General features: G+C 41.5%; 1 protein-coding gene across 1 annotated transcript; it reads left to right on the top strand.

Moving 5' to 3' along the window:
• On the top strand, positions 1 to 27,742 carry Ptgr2 (prostaglandin reductase 2). The gene is given in 10 exon segments (XM_028876898.2): positions 1 to 143; positions 7,529 to 7,647; positions 10,972 to 11,163; positions 14,226 to 14,396; positions 17,379 to 17,436; positions 17,439 to 17,587; positions 19,135 to 19,256; positions 20,558 to 20,645; positions 23,852 to 23,891; positions 27,418 to 27,742. Coding segments are annotated over 9 exon segments (981 nt in total). The 5' UTR covers positions 1 to 143; positions 7,529 to 7,563; the 3' UTR covers positions 27,495 to 27,742.
• Positions 27,743 to 27,987: the final 245 nt, after the last annotated feature.

Consider the following 27,987-nt stretch of genomic DNA (forward strand, 5'->3'; position numbering starts at 1 on the left):
GTGCATCCGGGCATCGGAAGCTGCTAGAAGCCGGCCGAGGAGTCTGCTCCGCACCGGGGTGACCTGCGGGCGTCCTCGCCGAGCTCCGGGAGACACCGGCGGTATAGCCTGGGACTCTAGACTAGGGAGTGCCCAGCCAGCAGGTGCTGTTCGCTCTTAAGAGCTGTGAGGGTGAACGGCATGCAGTTGGGCATGATGGTTTGACCCTCTATTGAGCACCGACTGTGTGCCACGCATAAGGGATATACTTAAATCATGTCAAACAAACAAACAAACAAAAAAAAAACTCTTGGTGCTGAGGATCTAGTCAGTCGGCTCGAAATTCTGGTCAGCCGATTAGTAATTTCTGTGAAGGTGGTTGGTAGTCGGAGCTACAGAGGGAGATTGGTTTCCGAGGGAGGGAAGAACCGTGTAGGAATTCCCACATGATGGCAGGGAGGCCAGGGGGAGGGTCACCTGGGGCCTCTGGGGCAGAATGGTTGGACAAAATCGGGCTAAACACAAGGCATATTTCACTGAAAGGTGTCGGGCCTGGGTTCGATCCCACAGCGTCGTACTGGGGCGCTCATGTTGTAAAATGGTGTGTTTGCATGGCTTCAAAGGGTGAGCGCCAAGTTGTGCGACCTTGGGCAGGTCATTCGGCCTCCTTACGGCTTCTGGCAGAGGAGACGGCATTTTCAACTTCATCGTGGTGGTGTTTGAGGAGGGAGTTGTATTTAAGCAAGCAAATTAATAATTTATTCTTTTCTGAACTGGGGATTGAACCCAGGGCCCCTTTCCCCCATGCATGCTAAACAAGTGTTTTTTACTGCTGGGCTGTATCTCCAGTTTGTTTTTTATTTTGAGACAGGTTCTCACGAATTTGCCCAGGCTGCCCCTGAACTTGCCATCCCAAGTCTACCCACTAACTGGGATTGCAAATGTACACTTAGCATGTCCAGAGCAAGCAAAACTCACCCGGTTTTGGGACACCTGGAAACATTCAGGAACTAAGCAGAGACAAGACTTTTCCAAGGTCCCACTTGGCGGGAAACAATGGGTGCTCTGCTCTTGTGAATTCAGTGAGCTTTTCCTGACATTAGGTGGCTACGTAGACACTCAAGACATTTTTTTTTATGACTAACCAGATCTTTTGGTGGTATTATTTTGGAATAGTAACACCAGTTACAAACGCACTTAATTTAACAGACAAATGGGATTTGCTGAGGTTTACCCCGCCCACCTCCACCTATGACTTTTCACCCACCCACTTTTCACGTCTTGAATTTGGTCTGTCTTATTTTAGATGGAAATTTTGTGAGTAAATCAAAGTTTCTTGTATAATTTGAGTGTGTTGGTTGTTACGCTGTTGAGAGAGATTGCAGTTATCCTTCATTAATTACTTGTATTTGGCATGTGAAGACTTCTGATTTAAAACAAAAAGAAGGAACTATAGTATCACCCTTTTCATGATGACAAGCAGTGTTTAGTCATTTCTGTTTGTGGTGCAGTGTTAGCAGACTGGTCTGCATAAGTTCGGAGATACTTCACCACTGAGCTATGTGCCAAGTCATAGATTTTTATTTTTTATTTTGTAGATAGGATCTCCCATGTAGTTTAGGGGGTCTTCTACTTCAGATCCTCAGGCCTCAGCCTCTGGAGTCCTGGGATTACAGGACTATGCTGGTTATATTATAATAGGTTATGTTGTTTTTTGTTTTGTTTTGTCTTTTTGTTTTTTCGAGACAGGGTTTCTCTGTGTAGCTTTGCGCCTTTTCCTGGAACTCACTTGGTAGCCCAGGCTGGCCTCGAACTCACAGAGATCCGCCTGGCTCTGCCTCCCGAGTGCCAGGATTAAAGGGGTGTGCCACCACCACTTGGCTGTTATGTTGTTTTTTTGAGACAGGGTCTCTTGTAGCCCAGTCTGGCCTTGAATTTATGTAGCCGTGGCTGGCTTTGAACTCAGTTCTCTTGCCTCTGCCTCCCAGGTGCTGGGACTACAGGTGGGAGGTATCACTGTAGGCTCTATTACGCATATTTTAGACAAATAAAGCATAATGCTGAAAGTAGAGAACAACAGAAAACTTGACTGTGCGATGGTCAACTTGACAGGATCCCGAGTCACTGAGTAGACAAGCTTCAAGACATCCCTGTGAGGAATTAGCTTGCATTGAAGTTCATTGAGGTAGGAAGACTCCCCTAAGGTTGGCACCATTTCCTGTGTTTGGGTCCTGGAGTGAATAAAAAGGACAAAGCTAGTTGGGCACCAGCATTCACTGTCCCTGGTTCTTGACTGTGGGTGTCTTGGGACCAGCTGCCTCAGGCGCCTGCTAGGACTTCTCCACAATGGACTGTGTCCTTGAACCGGGAGGCAGAATAAACGCTTTCTCCCTAAAGTGTCTTCTGTTAGGGTATTTCATCACAGCAACAGGAAAAGACACTGAGATGACTTGGAAACACTCCTTTGAAAATTCAGCCATCACAGTACACTTAATAACCAAGGACAGTCTGACCAACTGTATTGGAATAAACTTTCTTTTTAATTTTTATGTGATTCCTGTACATGGTGATTCCGTAGAAAATGCCTGGCTGGGTGTGATGAAAGGTACTTGTAGTCACAGATAGTTAGGAGGTGGGGACAAGGGAAGCGCTGGACTCAACTCTGGAATTTGAGTACGTAGCAGCCCCATCTCAAAAAAAAAAAAGTTCCCCACGGACTAAATGATGTGAGAAATAAGATAGCACCACCTTGAAAAATTCCTGCTTCCACCCTCACTCCCTCCTCCCCCCAAAAAAGACTGAAAGCACTTGCCTCCCGTGTGCCAGGATCTGGGTGCAATCCCTAGTAGTGGGGGGTGGGGTGGGAAGGGAGAGAGATGAATCTCTTCGGGCCTCTAAATCTACCTGTCACCTTCAACTAAGAGGAGAAACTAGGAAAAAAAGTCTCATAACGCCGAGGAACCAGTCAGGACGTTCTACATACAAAGGAGTGAAGGAACAGAGTGACAATGGGTGAGATACAAAGGAGCGAGGACCCCAAATGCAGTGTGTGAACCTTGAGTCCTGATTCTGGTCATCAGCTGTGAAAACATCCACGAGGCGTTTGGGCAGTTTAAGCACTAGATGTTAGGGGGTAATCCGTTACCTGTGCTGCTGATTCTGTTAATAATGGCACAGTGCTTAAGTTGCTTGTAACTGAAGGATTTTTGAGTGAAACAGGACGATAATGGGATTTGCTTTAAGGGAAAGCTGGAGATTATTTTATCCTAAGGAAGTGTATCCCAAAGGAAGGAGTGAATTTGAGAGTAGCTAGCCATTTCTGCCACCACTAGTGAGATGACCAGTGTGCACATTAGAGAAACTAAAGGAATAGTGTGAGTTTCTGTGTTCATCATCCTATCTTACTGAACGTTACCAGCATCAGACTTGTAGTGCTTTTTTCTCTTTGAGTCCTGGGTTTCAGGCCTGGGACCTCATACATGCCAGGAAAGTGCTCTACCGCTAAACTGTATCTCCAGTCCTAAACACGTTTTTTAAAAATGTGCTATGTGTATGAGTGTTTGCCTGCATGTATGTGCATTAAGTGCCTGTCTCGTGCCCAAGGAGGCCGCAAGAGGGTACTGGATCCTCTGGAACTGGAGTTATATAGTTGTGAGCCACCATGTAGATGTTAGGAACTGAACTCATGTCCTGTTAAGAGCAGCAAGTGCTCTTAACTGAGCGAGCCATGTCTTCAGTCCTGACACTTTGATGCAAGAAGAGGACTGACTCTGACTCTGACCACCACATGGACAACACAGTATACATGCCTCCCCCGACTCCCAAATAAAAATATAAAAACAACAACAAACAACTCCAAACCCATGAGAAAAAGAAAGCTAGAAGGTGGATTTCTGGGGTTCCGTTGGCAGCCTGCAGCTATGGATGAGCTGTATACCAATGAAGAGACTCTGTCTCAGTGAACAAGGGGAATGACATCCAGGAAACAACACCTGAGGTTAAGCTCTGGCTCCCACACACATCTGCACACATGTACATCTACATACACACTCAGAACCACATGCACAACCCACACACATCTGTACATATGTACATCTACATACATTCTCAGAACACATGCACAAAAGAACCTTCCAAAAATTGGTTGAATTACAGTTGGAGAGGGTTGTTTTTTGTTGTGTTTTTGCTTATTTGTTTGAGACAGGGTTTCTTTCTGTAGCCCTGGTTGTCCTGGAACTCACACTGTAGACCAGGCTGGCCTTGAACCTGGAGATCTGCCTGCCTCTGCCTCCCAAATGCTGGGATTAAAGGTGTGTACCATTATGTCCAGCTAAACAGATGTTTAAAAAAATTTTTTTTAATGTATTTTGTGTGGGTGTCAGGGCTATGTGCATGCCATGGCACATGTGGAAAGCAAAGGTAACTTCTGGAAGTCATGTGGGTCCTGGAGATCAAATTCAGGTCATTAAGCTTGGCATCAGGAGCCTTTACCCACAGAGCCATCTTGCTGGCCCAAGCAGTTAAGTTTTTAGTTTGCTTTGTGATATTTGGGATCCCAGTCTGGTTGTGCATGTTAGGCAAGTGCTTTACTGCTGAGCTGCGTGTCCAGTTCCTAGGGTACTGCTTTGTATAGTTATAGCTTAACTGCCTAATTCTGGAGGAACATGAAATGTTTTTTTGTAGTTGTATGTTTGTTTGTAATCAAGCCTTAGTAAGATACTTAATCCTGATGGCATGAAGACAGATGTCTCAGAATCATCCAAGCTTCCCCCCCTCTTTCTTTTTTTCTTTCTTTCCTTCCTTCCTTCCTTCCTTCCTTCCTTCCTTCCTTCCTTCTTTCTTTCCTTTCTTTCTTTCTTTCTTTCTTTCTTTCTTTCTTTCTTTCTTTCTTTCCTTCCTTCCTTCTTTCCTTCCTTCCTTTTTTCTTTCTTCCTTTCTTTCTTCTTTTTTTTTTTTTTTTTTTTTTTTTTTTTCTTTTTTTTTTTTTTTCTTTCTTTCTTTCTTCCTTTCTTCCTTTCTTCCTTTCTTCCTTTCTTCCTTTCTTCCTTTCTTCCTTTCTTCCTTCCTTTCTTCCTTTCTTCCTTCCTTTCTTTCTTCCTTTCTTCCTTCCTTCCTTCCTTCCTTCCTTCCTTCCTTCCTTCCTTCCTTTCTTTCTTTCTTTCTTTCTTTCTTTCTTTTTCTTTTTGTAGCTGAGGATCGAACCCAGGGCCTTGCACTTGCTAGGCAAGTGCTCTACCACTGAGCTAAATCCCCAACCCTCCCCTCCTCTTTCAGTCTTCAGTGAACTTGATCCTGTTAGCTAAGAATTCTAACTGGACTTAGTTGTTTCTCTCCATATGTTTACGTTAGGAAGCAAGCTGATGGGAGAGTATTATATATGGTTTTAGTTTCTGCTCTTTTCAGTTCGTGTGTCTTGGTGTTTGCCTGTGTGTGTGTCTGTACACCATATGCCTGCAGTGCCTGAGGAGAACAGAAGAGGGCGTCAGACCCCCAGTACTGAAGTTGTGAGCTGCCTGGTGGTGCTGGGAACTGAGCAACCTTGGGTCCTCTGGAAGAGCAGCCAGTGCTCTAACCACTGAGCCATCTCTCCAGCTCTTTTTTAGATTTTAAATACAGTTTTTCTCTCCATTCAGAAGCACAAATAGAGTTTTAAATTTTTCTTTCCTTGGTTTTTGGAGACAAGGTGTCTCTGTGTAACAGCCTTGACTGTCCTGGAACTCACTTTGTAGACCAGGCTGGCCTTGAACTCCGAGTTTTAAATTTGTTTTAATTGAATACTTCATATCTTTCTAATGATTTTTTTATAATTATAGGAATTATTTTCCATAGAAGTCTTGTGAGACCACTGCACAAATAGAGTGATGATTATACAAAGAGTGGTATTGAATTCCCGGCCTGGTATGTATTCTGTGATAAATGAACAATTGTGGTCTTTGGCAATTATTACTGGAAATGTAAGAATAAAAGCTAACATAATACTAGTTTGGTAAATTAAGGTAGTAAAGTAAATTAAGACTAGTACGTTTCAGATCTCTAAGTTTGAGACCAACCTAGTCTATAGAGCAAGTTCCATGATAGCCAGGTCTACACAGAGAAACCCTGTCCCCCAAAAAATAAATAAAAATAAAACCCAAAAAAACTAGTAAATGTATTAGATTAAACTTTTTAATGTCATTTTCAGTTTTCAGATGTTAACTTCTCAAGGCCATTTGAATCGTTGTATTTGAAAGGTTATATTGAAGTATATATATAATTTTGGGTTTTTTTTCCCTTGTGGTAGGTATAACTGATTGTTAACATTTGCTTTTCTTTTTTATGTGACATTCACCATCTTATGTCAATACTGATATCTACCTAGAAACGTAGGTGTGGAAATAATCCACGAAGTGTGGCCTTGTTTTGTTGCTTACCTGCCGTGTTTTCTGCCCTCGGTTTTAGTATATGAACAGTTGGCTTAACACCTTTACATTGGACCCCACCTTGGAAATCTGATGGTTCTTGAAAAGAAGTTTGCTCTTGTTCAGCATACTTCAAGATGAATACACTTCAGTGCTAATTACTTCTGCTTAAGCATTTTTCTTACACCTCAAGATTTCTAGTTACCTTATAAGGACTATAAAAACAAAATAGTAAATGTCCATGTAAGCCTCTGCTTGTTTCTTAAAATGAAGATGGAAGATTATGTAAATTTATTTTGGCTTTTCTGTTACTTTGTCAATTTTAACTCCATAATTAGAAAAAAGTTGAGTTCATTTTTTTTTCTTCTGGATAATTTATTTTTATTTTATGTGAATAGGCGTTTTGCCCACATGTCTGTCTGTGTACCATGTGCATGTAGTGCCCATGGAGGCCAGAAGAGGGCAATGGATCCCCTGGGACTGGAGTTACAGATGTTAGGGGCTGTGTAGGTATTGGGAATCAAACCTCAAACCCCTGGAAGGTCAGCAGATGTTCTTCCCTGGTCATTTTGTTGTCCCACCCCTGGCCCCTAGCCTTCTATCCCCCCATCCCTCCCGTTTTTTTTAAAGAGAAGGTCTTACTGTGTAGCGCTGGATGGCCTGCAACTCACCATATAGACTATACTATCCTCAAAATCACTGCCTCTGCCTCCCGAGTGCTGAGATTAAAAGGGTGCACCCCCATCTGACCACACAAGAGAGTGGGATTTTTCATTTTCACAGTCTTCCTATCATTTTGAAACAGAATATATTATTTACCTATAATCACTTTTTTAAAAACAAAATTAGTTTACAAGAGTATTTCTGATGATGATGATCAAGAATGATGAGAATTAAAAAAAAAATATGCTGAGTTACTCTTGCTTGAATTAAAAGGGAGTACTTTAAATCCTAGGGTAACATTTAGAAAATAATAAATGTATGAGAAAGTAACTTTCTTCTAGGCATGGTGGTGTGCACCTTTAATCCCAGCCTGGGAGGCAGAGGCAAGTCGATCTCTCTTGAGTTGGAGAACTCAGCCAAGGCTACATAGTGAGACTGTCTGGCCGGGGGAAGCAATGTGTTAACTTAAATTTTGCTTGAAATTTTAGGGAAAAATGGTAATCCAGTGGCAGAGAATTTCAGGATGGAAGAAGTCAGTTTGCCAGATAATATCAATGAAGGACAAGTTCGAGTCAGAACTCTCTATCTCTCTGTGGATCCCTACATGGTAAGAAACAGGGTGTTGTAAGTTGATGAAAATAGTTCTGTTCTTGTATTTTAGTGTTGTTGCAACTGAATTTTATTATGCTTTCTGTAGGACTAATAAATATTTGAGAAATCATGCCTCTTGTTGTTGTTCTCCTCCTCCTCCTCCTCCTTTGTTTCTCTGTGTAACCCTGACTGTTCTGGAACTTGCTTTGTAGACCAGGCTGGCCTTGAACTCTGGCCACCACACCCAGCTTAATACTGTCTTTTTTAACACAGACATATACTTGGTGTGAAGAATCTCTCACGTGGGTTTTTTTTTTTTTTTCTTGGTTAATTTTGAGCATATTTCCATGTGACTATTGGCCATTTATATGTCTTCTTTGAAGAAAAATCTACCCAGAGTACATGAGCATCTTACAATTGAATCATTTGGGGCTGAAGAGACGGCTCAGCAGTTGAGAGCAATTACTGTTCTTGCAGAGAACCCGTATTCTATTCCCAACACCTACATGGTAGCTCACAGCTGTCTGTAACTCCAATTACATAGGTTCAATTCTCTTGTCAACTTTTCAGCACCATAACAATGTGCAATACAGCAGAAAAAAAAAAAAAAAAAAAAAACAAAAAAAAAAAAAAAAAAAAATCTGTTCATTAGTTTATCAGATATAAATGGTACTCATATTTTCTGTAAATTATTCTAGCAGACACCAGGCAATATACAGAACATCTGAAAACAAACAAAAAATTCATATGGTCTGCACTCTGTTGCAATGACAATATACTTTTTTTTTTTTTTTTAACAGTCTCTTGTTTTTGCTTTTCTGGCTCACTTGGTAGCACTGCCTCGAACTCACAGATCTGCCTGGCTCTGCCTCCCGAGTGCTGGGATTAAAGGCGTGCGCCACCACTGCCGGGCCGACAATATACTTCTTGCTGAAACACGAAAGTTGTTCATTCTGATAAGGTCCAGTGTACTACTTTTTCTTTTGTCACATATGTTTGATCTCATATTTAAGGCTTTGCTTCACCCAGCATTATGAAGATTTAACCCTAACTTTTCTTCTAAGAGGTTTAATAGTTTTAGCTCTAAAATTATGTGTGGCCCATTTTGAGTTAATATTTGTATGTGGTATGAGAAAGGGGCCTGTATTGCAGTTCTCCAAGGAGATAGAAACTGAGAGACAGATACAGTTATAGAGACATAGATAGATGAGAGGGGATTTGTTAGGGCAGTCAGCTAACATAATTATAGAGACCGAGAAGCCTGTAGCCTGGTTCAGTCTATGTCAGAAGGAGACTTGAGAACCAGGGACACAGATAACGAAAGTCTTACTCCGAGGCCAAAGGCCTAGGAGCCTGGGAGCCTGGGAGCCTGCTGCACTTGTCTGGTGGAAATGTGATTCCCAGAGACCAAAGGCCAAAGAACTTGCAGCTCTTGAGCCTAAGGGCAGAAGAAAGGTATCCACTCCAGAGGAGGACTGGACTCTTTCATATTCCAAGTTTTTTTTTCTTCCTCCAGCCCCTGACACCTGACTAGATGGTGCCTTGTGGGGAGAGCTAGTCCACTGAGCCCACCAGTTCATGTCCACATTCCTAGAAAACACCCTTACAGACATGCTCAGAGACATCTCAAGTAAGCATCTCAATCTAGTAAGACAGACATCTAAAATTAAGGCTTTTTCTTCCTTTTCTTTTTTTCTTTTCTTTTTTTTTTTTTTTTTGTAGTACTGGGGAGTGAACCTAGGCCTTTGATGTTAGGCAAGCACTCTACCATTGAACTACAACCCCACTGACACCCTGGATGTATCATCACAGGGTTCGGCTTCAGTCTTTTGCAGGTATATGTACAACTGTGTTAGTATCATTTATTGAAAAGACTGCTTTGCTCAGTACCTTTGTTGAAAACCAGCTGACCACGAGCTGGGCATGGTGCCGGTGCTTGGAAAGGGGAGGCAGGAAGGTCACTGCAAGTTTGTGGCTAGCCTGAGCTACAGTGAGACTTTGTCTAAAAAATAAACAAGTTGTAAATCAGTTGACTGTAAGTGAGAGTTTATTTCTAGACTCAAGTTTTCTCCCATTAGTAAGTGTGTTTATGCAAATGTGCCTTGATTATTATGACTGCAGTAAGTTTGGAAAGTAGCAGGCAAGAATCTTCCAATTAGTTCTGTGTTTGTTTGTTTGTTGTTGTTTTGAAAGATTTGTTTATTTTGGTTTTTCAAGACGGTTTTTCTGTATAGAATCCCTGGCTGTCCTGGATCTTGTGTTGTAGACTAGGCTGGCTTCAACCTTAGAGATCTGCCTGCCTCTTCCTCTCAAATGCTGGGATCAGAGGCGGTCGCCGCCGCCACCACCACCACCTGCCAGTTCTGTTTTTTTGTTTGTTTAAAATGTTTACTGTATTATTTGTGTGTGTGTGCAGGTGAGTTGGCCAGCTTGCAGGAGTCTATCCTCTCCTTTTTCTATTTGAGTCCCGAGCACCCATCTTAGGTTGTCAGGCTTGTCAGCAAGCTCCGTTACCTGCGGAGCCGTCTCACCAGCCTTATAAAATAAACTGGAGTGTTTTCCTTCCATCTTTGAGTTTGTAAACAGTTTGTATTAACGATAACCACGGAGCCATCTCTCCAGTCCACCTTACTTTTTAAGTCAGCATGTGTTTGCACACGCATGGGCTGTGGCACACATGTGGAGGCCAGAGGACAACTACAGCCAGTTCTCCCCTTCCACCTTTATGTGGGTTCAGGCTTTTAGTGACTGGCTGGTAAGCAGGCCCCCAGGATCTGCTTGGCACCAGCCCCTGCTCCACAGTGCTGAGATTGCAAGCACACACTGCTGCACCCAACGTGAATCGTTAAAGCTCCTGAGGAAGAGCTGGGCCCTAGATGGTTTCTTTCATGAATTCCACTCATTTTTAAATTTTTTAAAATTACATTTATGTGTATGTGGTTTTGTGCATGATTGCACGTGCTCATGCATGACTGCCATGGCTCACATGTGGAGGCCAGAGGACAACTTCAGAGAGTTGGTTCTTTCCTCCTTCTATCTTGTGGGTCCTGGGGATTGAACTCAGGTTGTCAGATGGGCTTGGTGACCGGTGCCTTCACCTGCTGAACCATCTCAATGGTCTTATTTATGTGTCTTTCTTTATGACAGTTATCATACTGTTTTAATTTCCACAGTCTAATTAGAACAGATCTGAATTTCTTTTCAGTTCTATTTCTTTACTGGTAAGAGCTAGGCACATGGTTTCCCCAATTTTTGCAAAATAAAGAAAAAAAATGGATAGAGCGAGAGAGACTTACATGCTTTTCGTCAGCTTCCCTTAACGAAGGCTTTCTTTTCTCAGCGCTGTAAGATGAATGAAGACACCGGAACTGATTACCTAGCACCCTGGCAGCTGTCTCAGGTGGCTGATGGTGGAGGTATTGGAATTATAGAAGAGAGCAAGCACACACATTTGGCTAAAGGCGATTTTGTGACTTCTTTTTATTGGCCCTGGCAAACTAAAGCAATTCTAGATGGGAATGGCCTTGAAAAGGTGATGTATAATATAAAACTTTCTGATTTTTCTTTCTTTATTCTCATTTCTGCATTCATATATTTTGTTAGAGAGGGAATAACATTTTCTTTTCGATAGCTGCCGAAATGTGGAAAGCCTTTGTCTTTTTTACTGTTGGCTATCACACATCACCAGAGAATGCTGTCATCTCAAATCTAATGTGTAATATAAAGCTGAACTATAAGCATAAAAATATTTAATGCTAAGAACTAGAAATCCCCCTATAATTATATATGCTAGAGTTTACTAAGAAACTCTAGCTACATGAGGAATATATTTACTTCATGATTAAAATTCATCTAATGTCAGAAATCCAGACTTTAGTCATGGAGCCATGGAAAATGACCAGTACTTGTTTTGACCTACAAAAGCTTGCAACTTCATTTAATTTGAACTAAAATGATGTATCATAGGGACGATTCCTTATTTCTTTTGAACTCACAGACCCACCTGCCTCTGCCTCTCCAGTGCTGGGATCAAAGACAAGTGCCACCACCTCCCTACCATATCTTATTTCTTTACACTCCAGTTTCTTTTTTGTTTGTTTTGCTTTTTGGAGACAAGATCCCTCTACATAGCCCTGGCTGACCTGTCACTAGGTAGACCAGGCTGTCCTTGAAATCAAACACCTTTAATCCCAGCACTGGGAAGGCAGAGGCAGGCAGATCTCTGTTAGTTCCAGGACAGGCGCCAAAGCTATACAGAGAAACCAAAAAAACAAAAACAACCTTTTTGTGTATGGATGTTTTGCCTGCATCTATGGCTGTGCACTAATTGTATGCTTGATACTGGAGGAGGCCAGAAGAGAATGTCAGTTCCCCTAGAACTGGAGTTTCAGATGGTTGTAAGCCACTGTGTGGGTACTAAGAATCAAATTCTGGTCTTCTAGAAGAGCAGACAGTTCTTTTAACTGCTGAGCCATCTCTCCAGCCCCCCAGAGAATGGTTCTTGTCAGCTCCTACCTCCCATGAAATGATGTTAATGGGCTCAGTCTTGTGCAGGTTTTTAGTAGATAATCATAGCTGCCCTGAGTTGGACTATAATGGCCATGCCGTGCCTTGAAGACACGTCTCTACAAGATGTCACCCCTTCATATGGCTCTCACATTCCTTCTGTTCCCTCTCCTTCCATATTCTCTCACCTGTAGAGTGGGTGGTACAGAGGTCTCTTGTGGCTCAGCTTCAACAGTCACTTGTTCTTAGCACTTTGACCAACTGTGAGTCTAGGCTATTACTGCTGCCCACTGCAAAAAGAGTCTCCACTGACCAGAACTGAGAGCAACATTAGTCTGTGGGCAGAGACATTATTTAGAAAGCAATCTGACAGGCACATCTTGTCCATTTAGCAGAGCAAGTGCGATAGCTTCTCCATTAGGGCTGTGACCCCCTGGCCACAGGCTCTGTCCAGGTTTACAGATCCTGATGTGAATTCCTTTTCAGAACTGGACCTCACATCTGCTCAGAAAGTAGCTGGTTTTCTGGACATACTTGCTCCTGTTGTACCAATGGGCACATTTCGCCTAGCAGATTGGTGGTGTTGCATACAGGGTCCACAGCTGAGTAAGACTGTTGATGACATCTCTTCCCTGGCAGTTGACAGGGCAGCTCCAGCACTGTGAGGACCAGCCAGTAGAGAGGAGACTTCTAGCTCAGTTACGATGTGATGTCTCTGTGGCTTGTCACCTGAGCAGGTAGTTAAGATCTTACCGCCTGCTTCTGGTACGCAGCCAACAGCCATGACAATTACCTTTATTGTTTTGAAGTCTCTGTGACCAACAATTGGAAGGGAAAGAGCCCAACCCTGGGCTGGGATTTTAACTTTCATAATCTATGGCTTCAGGGAGCAACTCATTTACCCACGTAGTGTCTCTCTGTTCAAACGAGTTGGAAATTAGGTAAATGTTTATTTTGTAATTGCTCAGAGATTTAAAAACCTTCTGACTTTGCCTGTGTTCCACTATTTAAACATCTTTTCTCTATTGAGAAAAAACATTGGGAATTAACACAAAAAAAACCAACCTTAGTTTATGTGAGAATTGTTAAAGTTGATTTTGTTAATCTGAAGAGAATTTTGTTTGCTTTTTCCTTTTTCCTTTTCATTCATATAGATTGTGTGTCTGTGTGTGAGTATATGGGTGCACGTGGGGGTTCATGCACATGAGGAGTTGGAGGACAACTTTGGGTGCCATCTGCAGGAGCGCTGTCTAGCCTCCTCTGACACCGCTTGAGGTTGAACCAGATTGGATGGCCAGTGAGCACGGGGAGTCATTGTGCTCTCTGCCAGGGTTGGGAGTGCAGTAGCATGCCTGATGTGTTTATAAAGGGTTCAGGGGGTCAAACTCAGACGCTCATGACAGCAAGGCAAGAGCTTTACTGAGGGAGCCATCCCCTTAACCCTCACTGTTTTTACTGTGTACAAATGTGCTAGAATTATAAGAAGACCAAAGAATGGTTTCCTATGGACTATAAAACACACCACACAATCTGGGTGACTTAACCAGCGGGGACTCACTTCCTATTCTAAAGGTTAAAAACCCAAGATTGAGGTTCTGGAAAATTCAGTTTCTGGTAAGGTCTCTCTTAGCTTGCAGAAAAATGCTTTGTTGTTGTTGTTTTTTGAGATAGAGTTTCTCTGTGTAACAGTCTTGGCTGTCCTGGAACTCACTCTACAGACCAGGCTGGCCTTGAACTCACAGAGGTCTGCCTGCCTCTGCCTCCTGAGTGCTGCAATTAAAGGCGTGCACCACCGTGGCCCGGCAGGAAATGTGTTCTTGCTGTGTCATCCAGTACCCTTCCAGGCAGTGAGGAGTGTTGCATCTGTTCCTTCTTCTAAGGACATACATGTATTGGATTAGGTCCCCAACTGTATGACCTCATTTAACCTCAAATATTACCTTAAAGTCTTGATCTTGATACTTATAGGGATATAGAGATTGAGCATGTGAAGTTGGGTGTGGAATACTATCCAGTCTATAACTCTCTAACTTCCTAGCATAAAACTGTAATTTCAGTATTGTTTAAAATGCCCACCTTTTGTTTTAGGTAGACCCACAACTTGTGGACGGACATCTTTCATATTTTCTTGGAGCTATAGGTATGCCTGGTCTGACTTCCTTGATTGGGGTCCAGGAGAAAGGTCACATATCTGCGGGGTCGAATCAGACAATGGTTGTCAGTGGAGCAGCAGGTGCCTGCGGATCTTTGGCTGGCCAGGTAAAGTTCCCAAAAATTACTTAACTGTTTGAAAATAGAAGGCATAAACAGGTCACGGAGTACATGCATATAATTTACAAAATAAAATCGAGGGCTGGTGACATAGCTCAGTTGGTAGAGTACTCACCCAACATGCATGAAGCTCCAGGTTTGATCCCTAGTACCACATAAATAGGTGTGGTGACACACAGCTCTAATCTCAGCACTTCCGAAGCAGAGCAGGAAGATCAGAAGTTCAAGGTCATCCTCTGCTACTTAGCGAGTTCAAGCCCAGCCTGGAGTATATACAAGTTTGTCACAAAAAGTAATTAATTTTAGGGTTAGCTGTTTATAAGTTGCCCTTGATCCAGCAAATAACTGCACACCCAAGCACATACAAGCAACACTGATTAAACTTAATGGTTATTTTTTTCAAGACGTGAAAGTAGAAGGGGCCTGATGTGATGAAGGAGGGATTCCAGAGGAATGGGAGAGGAAGGGAATGTGGCTGACTATAACCTAACTACAGGATACACATACATGAAATGGTCAAGGATAAGTTCAACTTTAATTAAGAAAAGATTCGTTATTTTTGTTTGATGTGTTTGTGTGAGCACATCCATGTATGTTTGTGTGTCATATCCCTCGGGACTGGAGTTACAGGTGGTTGTGAGCCTCCTGATATTGGTGTTTCAAACCAAACCCAGGTCTTCTATAAGAGTACTAAGTGCTCTTAACCACTGAGCCATCCCTCCAGACCTCTTATTTTAAATTTTTATTATGTCATTATTTTGCACATTGTTGGCATAAATGGTATTATTACCTGTTTAGATTCTGTTGATAACAATGTGAAAAAACAAAACAAAACAGGTTTTTGTGTCTCTTTCTCTGTTAACTGGAATAGATGTAGCAAATGTTAGAGTAGTTCTGTCATCCATATAGGAGTGAAAACCATAGAGATCTGTCTATAACTCCTTGACTTAAAAGACAAACAAGCAGGGTTAGAGAGATGGCTCAGTGGTTAAGAGTACTCGCTGTACTTGAAGAGAGCCCAGGTTCAGTTCTCAGCACCACAGAGTGGCTTAGAACTCTATAGCTCCAGTTCAGGGTACCCGGCTCTGCCTTCTGGCTTATTAGGCGCCAGACATGCACATAATGCACATTCATACATGCAGCCAAACACAAATAAATACATCTTTGCAAAAAATGACAAAGAAGGGTGTTGGGTTGTGGTTCAGAAGTTTGAACCCTTGCTAGGCATGCATGAAGCTCTATGTTCAGTTGCCTGCACCAATCAAACATAAAATCAAACTCTTATTTTAAAGAAATTAATGAGAATCTTCTTCCACAAGAAGGTTATTTATTTATGTATATTTTGAAATGGAGTCACTTGTCTCCCTGGCTGGCCCAGACTTACTATGTAGCTTAGGCTGGCCTTGAATTCCTATTCCTCCTACCTCCACCTTCCAAGTGCTGAGATAATAAGTGCAGAAAGCATTTACTGAATTGTAAGTATGTAGTAAATGTTGAAAGAACTGTACAGAGTTCAGTGTTTTATAAGTAATAGTTATATTAGTTAGTTATCTCTTGGCTGGGATAAAATGTCTGGCAAAGGTGACCCAAGGAAGGAGGGTTTTATTTGGTACACAGTTCCAGGGTATGGTGCATTATGGCAGGGAAATTATGATAGTAGGAGTTCCAGGCAGCTGGTCACATTGCATCAGCACTCAAGAAGCAGAAAGCAGTGAATGATTGCACTCAGCTTGCTGTCTGCTGTGTATTCAGTGTGGTACCAGGCCCATAGAATGGTACCACCACATTCAGTGGGTCTTTCCTTTTCAGTTAATCTAATCTAGGTAAGTCATCATGGACATGCCCAGAGGTTTGCTTTCATGGTGATGATTCTAGATCTTGTCAAGTTGGCTGTCAGGATTAGACATCATGGTAGCTGTTTGAATGAGAAATGGCCCCATAGTCTCCATTATTTGAACACTCACTGCCCAGTTGATGGTGCTGTTTGGGGAGGTGGTGAGCCTTGCTGGAGGAAGTATGTCTGTCACTGCGGGCAAGCTTTGAGAGGCCATGGCCTCATCCTACGTCTAGTTTGCTCTTTCTTCTTCCTGCTTGTGGCTGAAGATGTGATCTCTGGTTCCTGCTCCCCCACCATGCCCACTGCTCGCTCCCGTGACTCCCTGCCCTTGGGGAACGGAAGCCCAATAATCTCTTTCTCTCTTAAGTTGCCTTTGGTTGTGGTGTCTTATCACAGCAGCAGAAAGTAACTGATACAGTAGCTTTTGCAGCATGGGAAACAGAATAATATATTTTAGCTATTATCTGTGTTCTCCACAGCCCTGAAAATTATTGAATTTTAAGAGTGATATTTTGGGTCTGATTACTTACTTTGAAAATTACATTAAAGCTGTGGAATTTAAACTGCATTTTATTTATTTATTTATTTTTAAGGATCACATTATCTGCTTTCAGTCTCTTTGGCTTTAATTTTTTCTCTCCCCATTTCATTATTTTTTTTTTGAGACAGGGTCTCTCTCACGTAGGCGGGCCTTGAACTCAGAGATACACTTGCCTCTGCCTCCTGAGTGCTGCGATCAAAGGTGTGTGCTATCATGCTTTAAATGTTCTAGTTAAAAGCACTGTAATCAAACCTAAATTGTGATGAATACTGTTGTAGGGTTCATATTAATGTGAAGAAACATCATGACTCCAGGTCCACCAGCCCAGGGGTAACACCCACAGTGGGCTGAGCCCTCCCACTTCAGACACTAATTAAAGAAATGCCCTTACAGGCTTGTCTGACAGTCAGATTTTATGGAGGCATTTCCTCAACTGAAGTTCCCTCTTCTCAGATAATGCTTGCTTATATCAAATTGACATAAAATTAGCCAGGACAAATACTCTCTTCTACTTGCAATATCTTGTGTACTTTGACTTTTTTATGTTTGTGAGAATATAAAGCCATTTAATTTTCAAAACATTCCTCCTTAGATTGGCCGCCTGCTTGGCTGTTCCAGAGTGGTGGGAATTTGTGGAACACATGAGAAATGCCTCTTTTGACTTCAGAACTGGGATTTGATGCTGCAGTTAATTATAAAAAAGGAAATGTAGCAGAACAGCTCCGAGAATCATGCCCAGCTGGAGTGGATGTTTACTTTGACAATGTTGGAGGTGACATCAGTGATACAGTGATAAGTCAGGTGGTTTGCTGATTTGTTTCTATTACAAATATGACACTATATTTTATTTATTGTAATATATCTTTGCTTGATACTGAGGGGAGCTATAAAATTGTAGTGTTCATTTTGACAAATAACATAATTATTGTATTTAAGTTATATAAAAGATACTGATACTTATTTTGATTTGATTGCACATTGGTGTTCTGAATTTCAGTTCCGGCCTAGCAATATATTTTCACCTTCAATTTACTTTTGTGAAAAATTAAGATTTGCATTTTTGAAATAGTGAGATTCTGACCTGTAACTCACCATCTCCTAATCACTTTGCAGCCATAACCTCTGAGTTGGGTAGGGAGATGGTTTTCATAGGTTGTAGATGGTATGTATTTTTATTGGCAATGTAGTAAAATATCAACAGTTGATAATAAGAATAAATAGGTCTTGACTATATGTAAAATTACTTGAAGTTGGGATTATATTATTGAAATATAAAGAAATATATTACTGGGCTGGAGAGATGGTTCAGTGGATGAGAGTGTGTACAGCTCTTGCAGAGGACCTGACCTGATTCTATGTCAGGCAGCTCAAACCAGCTGTATATCAAACTCCAGGGAGAACTGACCCTTCTGGCCTCATCAGGCACCCAAACTTGCATGCATGTTTCTGTTGTGGGGTAGCCACTAGAGAAGACTACTTGGACATGGGTTTAAGCCAATAGAAAGTCTTTATTAGCTGGTCAGTATTCAGATGCCAGTGTAGCCCTGAGCCTTTCTCAGGGTGAGCTTTTAAGCACAAAATCCATGTCCTGGGTATACTTCAGTTAACAAGAACAGTTAGTCATAAGCGGAACTACAGAAGCCAAAAAGCAAAGTTAGTACATTTAGAGACTTTCCAGAACTGTGGACATTGATGGATTAGGCCTTTGTTTTGTCAAAGTGCTGAGTTTTACATCCTGATGGTACTCACATCATGGTCAGTTGTGGTAAGGTCTCAGGGACCTGTTACAGTATCTATACACAGACCCACAATATACACATAGTTAAAAATAATAAAATTAAGCTTTAAAAAATAAATATACTACAGTAAAGCAGCAAGATCAGTGGCAACTAATGTAATTCTTTTGGTGATTACCCAGCTTTTAGTCTGCATTCCTTCAGAGTGGACTTGATAAAACTTGTAGGTGCTGGAAAGATGGCTCAGCACTTAGGAGAGTACTTACTGCCCTTGTGGAGGACTGAGTTTGGATCCTAACACACACATCAGCAGCTCAAAACTGTCTGTAACTCCAGTTCTAGGGGACCTGAGGCCCTCTTCTGGCTTCCACAGGCACCTGCATTTATGTAGTGAACATAAAATTCATGTAGGTGCACGCACTTGCGTGTACACACAGGCACACACAAATAAATAAAAATGTAAAAGACTTTTAAACAGGTAAATCTTCAAAATAAATGAAACTAATCGGCAGTAAAGGTTTAAGTGTGGTGGTTAAATAGGCTTTTATTGTTGTAGTCATAAATCATAGGAAAGGTGTCTGAGGGTGTAATCATCAGTGTTTCTCTATACAGATGAATCAGAACAGCCACATCATCCTATGTGGTCAGATTTCTCAGTACAATAAAGATGTGCCTTATCCTCCTCCTCTGTCCCCTGCTGTAGAAGCAATCCAGAAGGAAAGAAACATCACAAGGTGTGTTCTTCACCTTTGCCCTTACTGCCACTGTCACAGGGGCTGGGAGTTCAATTTCATAGATGTGAAATGTATTCATTTACAGTTTTTTCCTTATTAAATAAAATGGAAAAGTATATATTCAAGGAGGTTCAATATTTAAATTTTGGTTAACTGGTTCTCAAAAACTGGTACTTCTGGCTTTGACTGGATGAGATTATGTGAGGGTAGGGAAAGAATGTTATCCACAAAGGAAAAATCAAAATGCTGTTGCCAAATAGGATTGTAGATGATAAGCAGATATAACAATCAAAGTTTAGAGTACTTACCCCTTAACTACACCTAAAACTATATCTGACCAGACTCAGCATGGTTATGTGCTAATTTAAAGACTAACAGGTATTACCATTTTGAAAGATTTGATTTTTTTTTTTGTTTCATTTTTATTTTTTCAAGACAGGGTTTCTCTGTGTAGTCCTTGACTGTCCTGGAACTCACTCTGTAGACCAGGCTGGCCTTGAACTCACAGAGATGTAGCTGAAGTTTTCCTAGTCCTGCCTGGCCCATGGTCAGGACAAATCTCTCCCACTCGTGTCCCCCAAGTAAACGCACAGAGACTTATATTACTTATAAACTGTATGGCTGTGGCAGGCTGCTTGCTATCTGTTCTTATATCTTAAATTAACCCATTTCTATAAATCTATACCTTGCCATGTGGCTCATGGCTTGCCAGTATCTTACATCATGCTTCTTCTCGTGGTGGCTGGCAGCGACTTCCTGCCTCAGCCTTTCACCTCCCTGAATTCTCCTCCCCTTGTCCTGCCTACACAATTCTTCCTGCTTGGCTACTGGCCAATCATTGTTTTATTTATCAATCAATCATAGCAACATATATTAACAGCATACAGGACATCCTACAGCACTTCCCCTTTTCTGTTTTGTCAAAAGAAGATTTTAACTTTAACATAGTAAAATGACATATAACAAAACAATTATCAAGCAAGAATTACAGTTACAATATCTAGTCTATAATATCTAGTCTTATTTGTATTTGGCAGAATTAAAGAAGATATCCTATCTATCCTTTATTTGTGAGTCTAAGGTTTCATATCTAACTTACCTTTTATCATAACTAAGGAAACTATAACTATCTAGTCTTCAACTACATCAAAGACCTCAGAAGGATATAACATTACCTGAGAAATGGGAGAAGGATCTGCCTGCCCTTCTTCCCAAGTGCTGTGGTTAAAGGCATGTGCCCCCCCCCTCAGGTTCTCCCTCTTGAAATATTCTCTAATCATTCTTTCATTCTCTGCTTACAGAGAGAGATTTACCGTGTTAAATTACAGAGATAAATTTCAGCCAGGACTTCTGCAGCTGAGTCAGTGGTTTAAAGAGGGCAAGCTAAAGGTAAATCCTTTTTTGCTTTTTGAAAGCAGGTCTCATGTGGTTCAGGCTGGTTTCAGGCTGGTTGAACTTGGCAAGTAGCTGAAAATGATCTTGAACCCTTTGCCTCCTACTTCTGCCTCACTAGTGCTAGGATTATAGGCAGGCTCTATATCATGCCCAATTTATGTGGCGCTGGGCTTGAACCCAAAACAAGCCAAGTACTCTACCAACAGAGCCACATCCCCAGTCCAAATTTCTATTAATTATAAAAGTATGTTTTTTCTGGCTGGGTGGCGGGCGGCGGCGGCGGGCGGCGGGCGGCGGGGCGGCGGCGCGGCGGCGGCGGCGGCGGCGGCGGGGGGCGGCGGCGGGGCGGGGGGGGCGGGGGGGGGGCGGCGGCGGCGGCGGCGGCGCGGCGGCGGCGGCGGCGGCGCACGCCTTTAATTCCAACATTCAGGAGGCAGAGGCAGTCGGATCTCTGTGAGTTCGAGGCCAGCCTGGTCTCCAAAGCGAGTTCCAGGAAAGGCGCAGAGCTACACAGAGAAACCCTGTCTCAAAAAATCAAAAACAAACAAACAAACAAAAAAAGTATGTTTTTTCTGCCATTAGGCATACTTTTATTTTATTTGATTTTACTATAGCAAACATTTGTTTCATTACAAAAAATTCCTATAAAATATAGGCCAGAGAACTGGCTCGGTGGTTAAGAGCACGTTGCTCTTGCAGAGGACCCAAGTTAGTTTTCCAGCCTGTGTGTCAGGCTGCTCACCACTGACGGGAACTGCAGCTCCCGGGGCTCTGTGACCCTCTCTGGACCGCCTAAGCAACTGCACTCATGTGCACATACTCCCACAGAGACACACATTGACACATAATTTAAAAAGTTAATCTTTGAATACAATTTTCTCCCAGATGACCATAATCTGCTGAGTGAGAAACCCTTTTATTGCTTTATGCAATACTTTATTAAGCTCAGGAGTAGAGGCTACTCAGTGGTTAAGAGCACTTACTACTTTTGCAGAGGACCTGGATTTGATTCCTAGCACCTACATGGCTGCTACAAATTGTCCATAACTAGTTCCAGGGGATCCAGTAACCTCTTCTGGCCTCCCAGGGTACCAGGCACACAGTGGTGCATACATGTATGTACATACATACATGCATGCAGGCAAAACACACATAAAATAAAAATGAATCTTTTAAACAATTAATAAGCTTTACTTTCCATGAATTATTCACAAAGTCAATAGGTATTTCTCCTGAAATCTAAATTTGTAATGTTCATTAATTTGACAAATATTTGTGGAATTGTACTTAGAAATCTGATTTCTTTTTTCATTTTACATTATTTTTATATGCATGGATGTTTTGTTTACAGGAATGTTTGTTTACCACTTGCTTGTCCTGGTTCGTACAGAGGCCAGAAGAGAGTGTCAGATATTCTGGAACTGGAGTTACAAATGGTTGTGAGCTGCCATCTGGGTGCTGGGAATTGAACCTGTGTCCTCTGAAAGAATAGCCAGTGCTCTTAACCACTGATCCATCTCTCTGGCCCCAGAATTTGTGTTTTCTTTTTTTCCCCAATAACTTATATTTCATGTGCATTTGTATTTTACCTGAATGTATGTCTGTGTAAAGGTGTCAGATTACCTAAAACTGGAGTTACAGTCAGTTGTGAGCTGGGAATTGAACCTGGTTCCTCTAGAAGAACAGACAGTGCTCTTAACTGATGAGCCATCTCTCCAGTCCCAAAATTGTTCTTTCTTAAAAGTCATATAAGCACATGCCAGAATGTTCTTTGGATATTCTTTTTTTTTTTTTTTTTAATGGGAATTTGTTCAATTTTATATAACTAGAATGAGTTGTTTCTGCATTTTAGAAAGTACAGAACAATTGTAAATTCAGTAATACATTTATATTATTTTGGTTTCATATAACCTATTTTCTTATGATTTTTATAGATTTCAGTAAATGCCCTTTTAATACTCATTTCCTTTGTGGTTATTCTGATTGGGCAAAATTAGAAGTTTTTTGTGTCCCCCCCCCCCCCCCCGACAGAGTTTCACTGTGTATTCACTGTGTATGTAGCCTTAGCTGACCTGGAACTTGCTCTGTAGACCATACTGGCTTCAAACTCTGAGATCTGCTTGCCTCTGCTGCCCGAGTACTGGGATTAAGAGCATGTGCCACCACTGCCTGAAATTAGAAGTATTGGTAAAATTATTAAGGCCACTACACGTAGTTAAAAGGGAGGTTTATTTAGTGGTGTAACTTACAAATGAAGGGATAGGTAGGTTGCAGGGTCTGGGGGAAGGTGTGTCGCAGTCCTGCGGTGTTCTCTGGAGAGCTCTGCTCAGTCTACCTCCACCATCCAGGGTCCAGGAACAGAGAGAGGCAGCGCATCCAGATCTTGGGTCTTCAGGGTCCTCTCTTGGCCCCGCCTTGTAGGCGTGACAGTTAATGAAGCCTCAATGGGGGTTGGAACTTCCAAATCAAATCTGGAATGGCTACCCACTACATAGAAGTTATTAACCTGGGGTCCATATAAGATGTTCTTGAAACTAAAAAAGATAGGCAAACTTGTATATGTGTACACTTATCTAATTTTTTTCCAAAGGGTGGATATGGACTGAGTGTGTAACTTGGTAGAGTACTTGCTTAGCCTGATGAAGCCTAGTCTACCCTAGCAGGATAAAAAAAAGTGGCACAGGCCTGTCATCACAGTACTTGGGAGGTGGGGGCAGGAGAGGATCATAAATTCAAGATCGTTCTCAGCTATGTAGCCTGTACAGTTTGTTTAAGACTAGACAGGGGAGGGGGTAGCAGAGAGATGGCTTACTGAGTGTGGACACTAGTGGATGAACTGAGTTGATCCCCAGAACCCATGTGGTAGAAAAGTAGAAAGAACGGAGCTGGGCATGGAAGTTTATGCCTTTAAACCCAGCAGTAGTGAGGAAGAGGCAGTCTGAGCTCTGCATTTGAGGTCTACAGAATGAGTACCAGGTGTCCTCTGACTTCTACATGCATGCTATGACATGTACATTCACCATAAAAACAAATAAAATGTAAAAAAACCTTTTTTTAAACAATCAGACAACAGGAATATAGGATTAGGATTTTATTGAAAAATGGAGGCTACCCATTTTTCTACTGTATACAAAGTTCTAAATCTATTGCTTCCTTTTATAGAAACCATTAACCCTAAATCTAGCTATTTTGATTCACAGATCAAAGAGAGCGTAATAAATGGATTGGAAAACATGGGAGGTAAGATGAATAAAGATTTATTCTATACATGTGCTAAATGCATGTATTGATTTTTCTTTTAATGCTACTTTTCAGTTGTTGTAGAGAATGAACCTATGGCCTGTTTCATGTTAAAGAAACACACATTACCACTGTGCTAAACCCTACCCACCCCCACCCCTCTTCTCCTTTGTGGAGACACTGAGGATCTCTGTTAACTGAAACTGAAAAACTGTGCTTTTGTTTATGCAGTGATGGAGAATTGAACCTGGAGCCTTGTGCATGCTAGGCATGCCCTCTAAGACTGAGCTATATCTTCTTTCCCTTGTTTTGTTTTTTCTCTTTTTTTGGAGGGAAGGGGATGGAGCAGAGCTTTCCTGAGACTGGGTCTTGTGTAGCCCTGGTTGGCTTTGAATTTGATTGGTAGCTGAGGCTGACCTTAAATTCCTGCCCTCCCAAGTGCTGGAATTACAGGCATTTGCCACCACACCCATCTTATTATCTTGTAATAACTTATTGCTGGGGCTTTGGATGTAGGCTAGTTGGTAGAGTGCTTGTCTGCCATGAATGAAGCCATGTACAAAGCATGTATATTAGCAACCACTGTAACCCAGAACTCAGACGGTAGAGGCAGTACCATCAATTTAAGATCGTTCGCAGCTAATGAGATGGTCTCAAAAATAAATAAAAATAAAAATAAATAAAGTAAGCCTGGGGGTGATGGTGCATGCCTTTAATCTCAGCACTCCAGAGGTAGAGGCAGGTAGATCTCTGAGTTTGAGGCCAGCCTGGTCTATGGATAGAGTTCCAGAACAGCCAAGGCTACACACAGAGAAACCTTGTCTCAAAAAAAACCAATAAATGAACAAATAAACAAACAAATAAATATTATTTCTGTGAAACTGTCCCTATATATGTAGGTTTCCTTATATATTGAAATCAAACACCATAAGAGTTCACTTTAGTGATATTTAATATGTGTATTAGTTACTTTTTCATCACTGTGATAAAATACCTGAAACCAAATTTTAGGGAGGAATTATTTTGCTCATGGTTTTAGAGCTCAGGTCATGGTCACTTGGCTCCATGCACTTGGGTAGGGTAGATCATCCTGGTACTGGAGTACATGAAGGTAGTCTTCACATCATGGTGGACAGGAAACAGAAGAAGACAGGAAGAGGAAGGGCCCAAATCTACTGACCTATTTTCTCCAGCTAAGTTCCACTTCTTAAAGTTTCCAGAACCTCCTAAAGTAGTACCACTAGCTGAGGACCAAGCACTTAAAACTGAGGGAGCTTGTTCAAGACGTTTCATATTCAAAGTATATCAAGATGTAGTTTGCACATTTCATACATTATATGTATCTTTTTGGTTTCTTAGACAGCTTATAAAAATATAAGGACTATGAAAGCTTTATAGGCTTTAGGTAACTTTTCAGATTAAATGTTTCTTGTAGACAGACTTTCTTTTCTGCCTCCAGCTCCAAATAAAGACATGGAAACTTATTAATTATGAAATATTGGCCTTTAGCTGAAAACTTAAAACTTAAATTAACCCATCTACATTAATCTGTGTTGTCACGTGGTGTTAACCTCTTTTGTCTTGCACGTTCTGTTTCTTCTCCATTTGCCTGGTGATTCCACCCATCTTCTTCCCAGAGTCCTCTCTATCTCCAGAAGTCCCACCTAACCTCTTCCTGCCTAGCTATTGGCCATTCAGCTCTTTATTAAACTAATCAGAAGGTGCCTTGGCAAAGACACATCTTTACAGTGTCACAAACAAATATTCTGCAACAGTTTCTCAGACATAAGATTAATCAAATTTCTAAATTCTATTTTTGTTTTTGGTCTAACATAGACTTTCAAATGAAAAGGCTTAAATCAAACTGATTTTTTTTTTCCTTTTTCAAAAAAAAATTAATATATTTCCAAACCAGTATTTTGTATCAACATAAACTTTACTCATTTGGCTTAACAAGTAGATACTGTATTTACTCAATAAAACTAGTTAAGTTTCTAAAATTTTGAATTATTTAAAATTGTTTCGCTGACATTTTAGCCCCATATTTATTTGCCTTTACTCTTCAGCTTCTGTACCTTTTTATGGATACTTGTTAGATATTTCCAGTTTATTTTTTTTTTTTAAAGATTTATTTATTATACAGTGTTCTGCATGTGTCCCTGCAGGCCAGAAGGGGGCACCAGATCTCATTACAGATGGTTGTGAGCCACCATGTGGTTGCTGGGAATTGAACTCAGGACCTCTGGGATAACAGCCAGTGCTCTTAACCGCTGAGTCATCTCTCCAGCCCTATTTCCAGTTTAAATAGCAGTAGGGTTTTTGTTGGTTTTTAGTCTTTTTGAGGCCAGGTCTCATGCAGTCAAGGCTAGTTGTTCTGATCCTCTTGCCCCAGGACCCACAGGTGAAAACCACAGTCCTGGTTTATGGGGTGTTTAGCCAGAACCTCTTGTATGCAGTTTACCAGATGAGCTTTACCCAGCCCAACAATAGTCTTCAGAATGCAGTTGGATTGCTTTGTATTCTACTTGTATCTGTTGTTTGCATTTGTTTGAAACTTGGTCTCCTCTTTTCTCCCTTTTCCTTCTCTCACATTCCAAAACACATTAACTCTTGAGGCCAGGTTGGGGCAGGTCCCCAACTTACAAGCTTAGTGTGCAGATGGAATATTTCCCCAAGTTTCTAAGATACAGTATATCTGAGGAGGCAAGTGTGTGCTTTCTCCTACCCTACTCTTTTTGGGTGTTTTTGAGTCTGTATATCCTAGATGGCCTTGAACTCATGATCCTCTGGCCTTAGCTCCAGAATGCTGGGATTACATGCATACACCATGAGAGTTTCCTTCTTTTTCCCTATTGGCACCACATACATGTTGTACACTTACATACATGCAGGCAAAACACTCGTACAACTAAAATGAATCTTTTGTGTGTGTCTTGCCTGCATACATGTATGTACACTACATGTATGCTTAATGTTCAGAGAGTTCAGAAGACTGTTGGATCCCCTACAGCTGGTGCTAGGAACAGGACTGATTGTGAGTCACCACATGGGTGCTTGGTAGATATGTGTGTATGTATGTATAAAGAGAGAGAGAGAGAGAGAGAGAGAGAGAGAGAGAGAGAGAGAGAGAAAGTAAGTAAGCCCCCCCCCCCACAGGGTTTCTCTACATAGCCTTGGCTGTTCTGGAACTCACTCTGTAGACCAGGCTACCCCGAACTCACAGAGACTCACAGAGATCCACCTGCCTCCTGAGTGCTGGGATTAAAGGTGTGTGCTACCACCTGACCCAGTGATTTTTCTTTTTAGATTTATTTTTTGCCAGGGTGGTGGTGGCACATGTCTTTAATCTCAGCACTTGGAAGGCAGAGGCAGGTAGACCTCTGTGAGGTTGAGAAACTCTGTCTCAAAAAAAAAGGAAGAAAAATCACTTAAGAAATTATTCAAACTAATTTTGTATGTGAGACTGCCTAACAAATATATAGTAACATTTCTCTTTTCAGACAACCTCTTTTTTTTTTTTTTCCAGTTGCATTCCAGTCCATGATGACCGGAGGCAACATAGGGAAGCAGATCGTCTGCATTTCAGAAGATTCTTCTCTGTAGTCTTTGTGTACCTTCGTCAAGGAAACCCTACATCTCCTATTTTGCACAGAGAATCTTAAGATACATTTAAGAAAGAATCTTACAGTGGATAGTTCTTGATTTAAGTGTGATTACAATATTTTCTTAATTGCATAACCTTTTTATCTTCAATATCATATTACATGTGGTTGCTAACCATAATACAGTGGTTCTCAAACACCTGTGGGTTGTTCCCCCCCCCCCCCCCCCGGGGGTCACATATCAGATATCCTGCATATCAGATATTTACATTACAATTCATAACAGTAGCAAAACTAGAGTTATGAAGTAGCAGTGGAATAATTTTATGGTTGGGGTCACAACATAAGGAACTGTATTAAAGGGTGCAGCATTAGGAGGGTTGAGAACCATTGCTACAATAGATTGAAGTTAGTTTCATCTGTTTTCCCCTTTTTTATTTTATTTTTGAGACAGGATCTCAATATGAAGTCCACAATGGCTTCAAACTTGTGAT

The sequence above is a fragment of the Peromyscus leucopus genome, chromosome 14, assembly GCF_004664715.2.
Source record: "Peromyscus leucopus breed LL Stock chromosome 14, UCI_PerLeu_2.1, whole genome shotgun sequence".
Classification (NCBI taxonomy): domain Eukaryota; kingdom Metazoa; phylum Chordata; class Mammalia; order Rodentia; family Cricetidae; genus Peromyscus; species Peromyscus leucopus.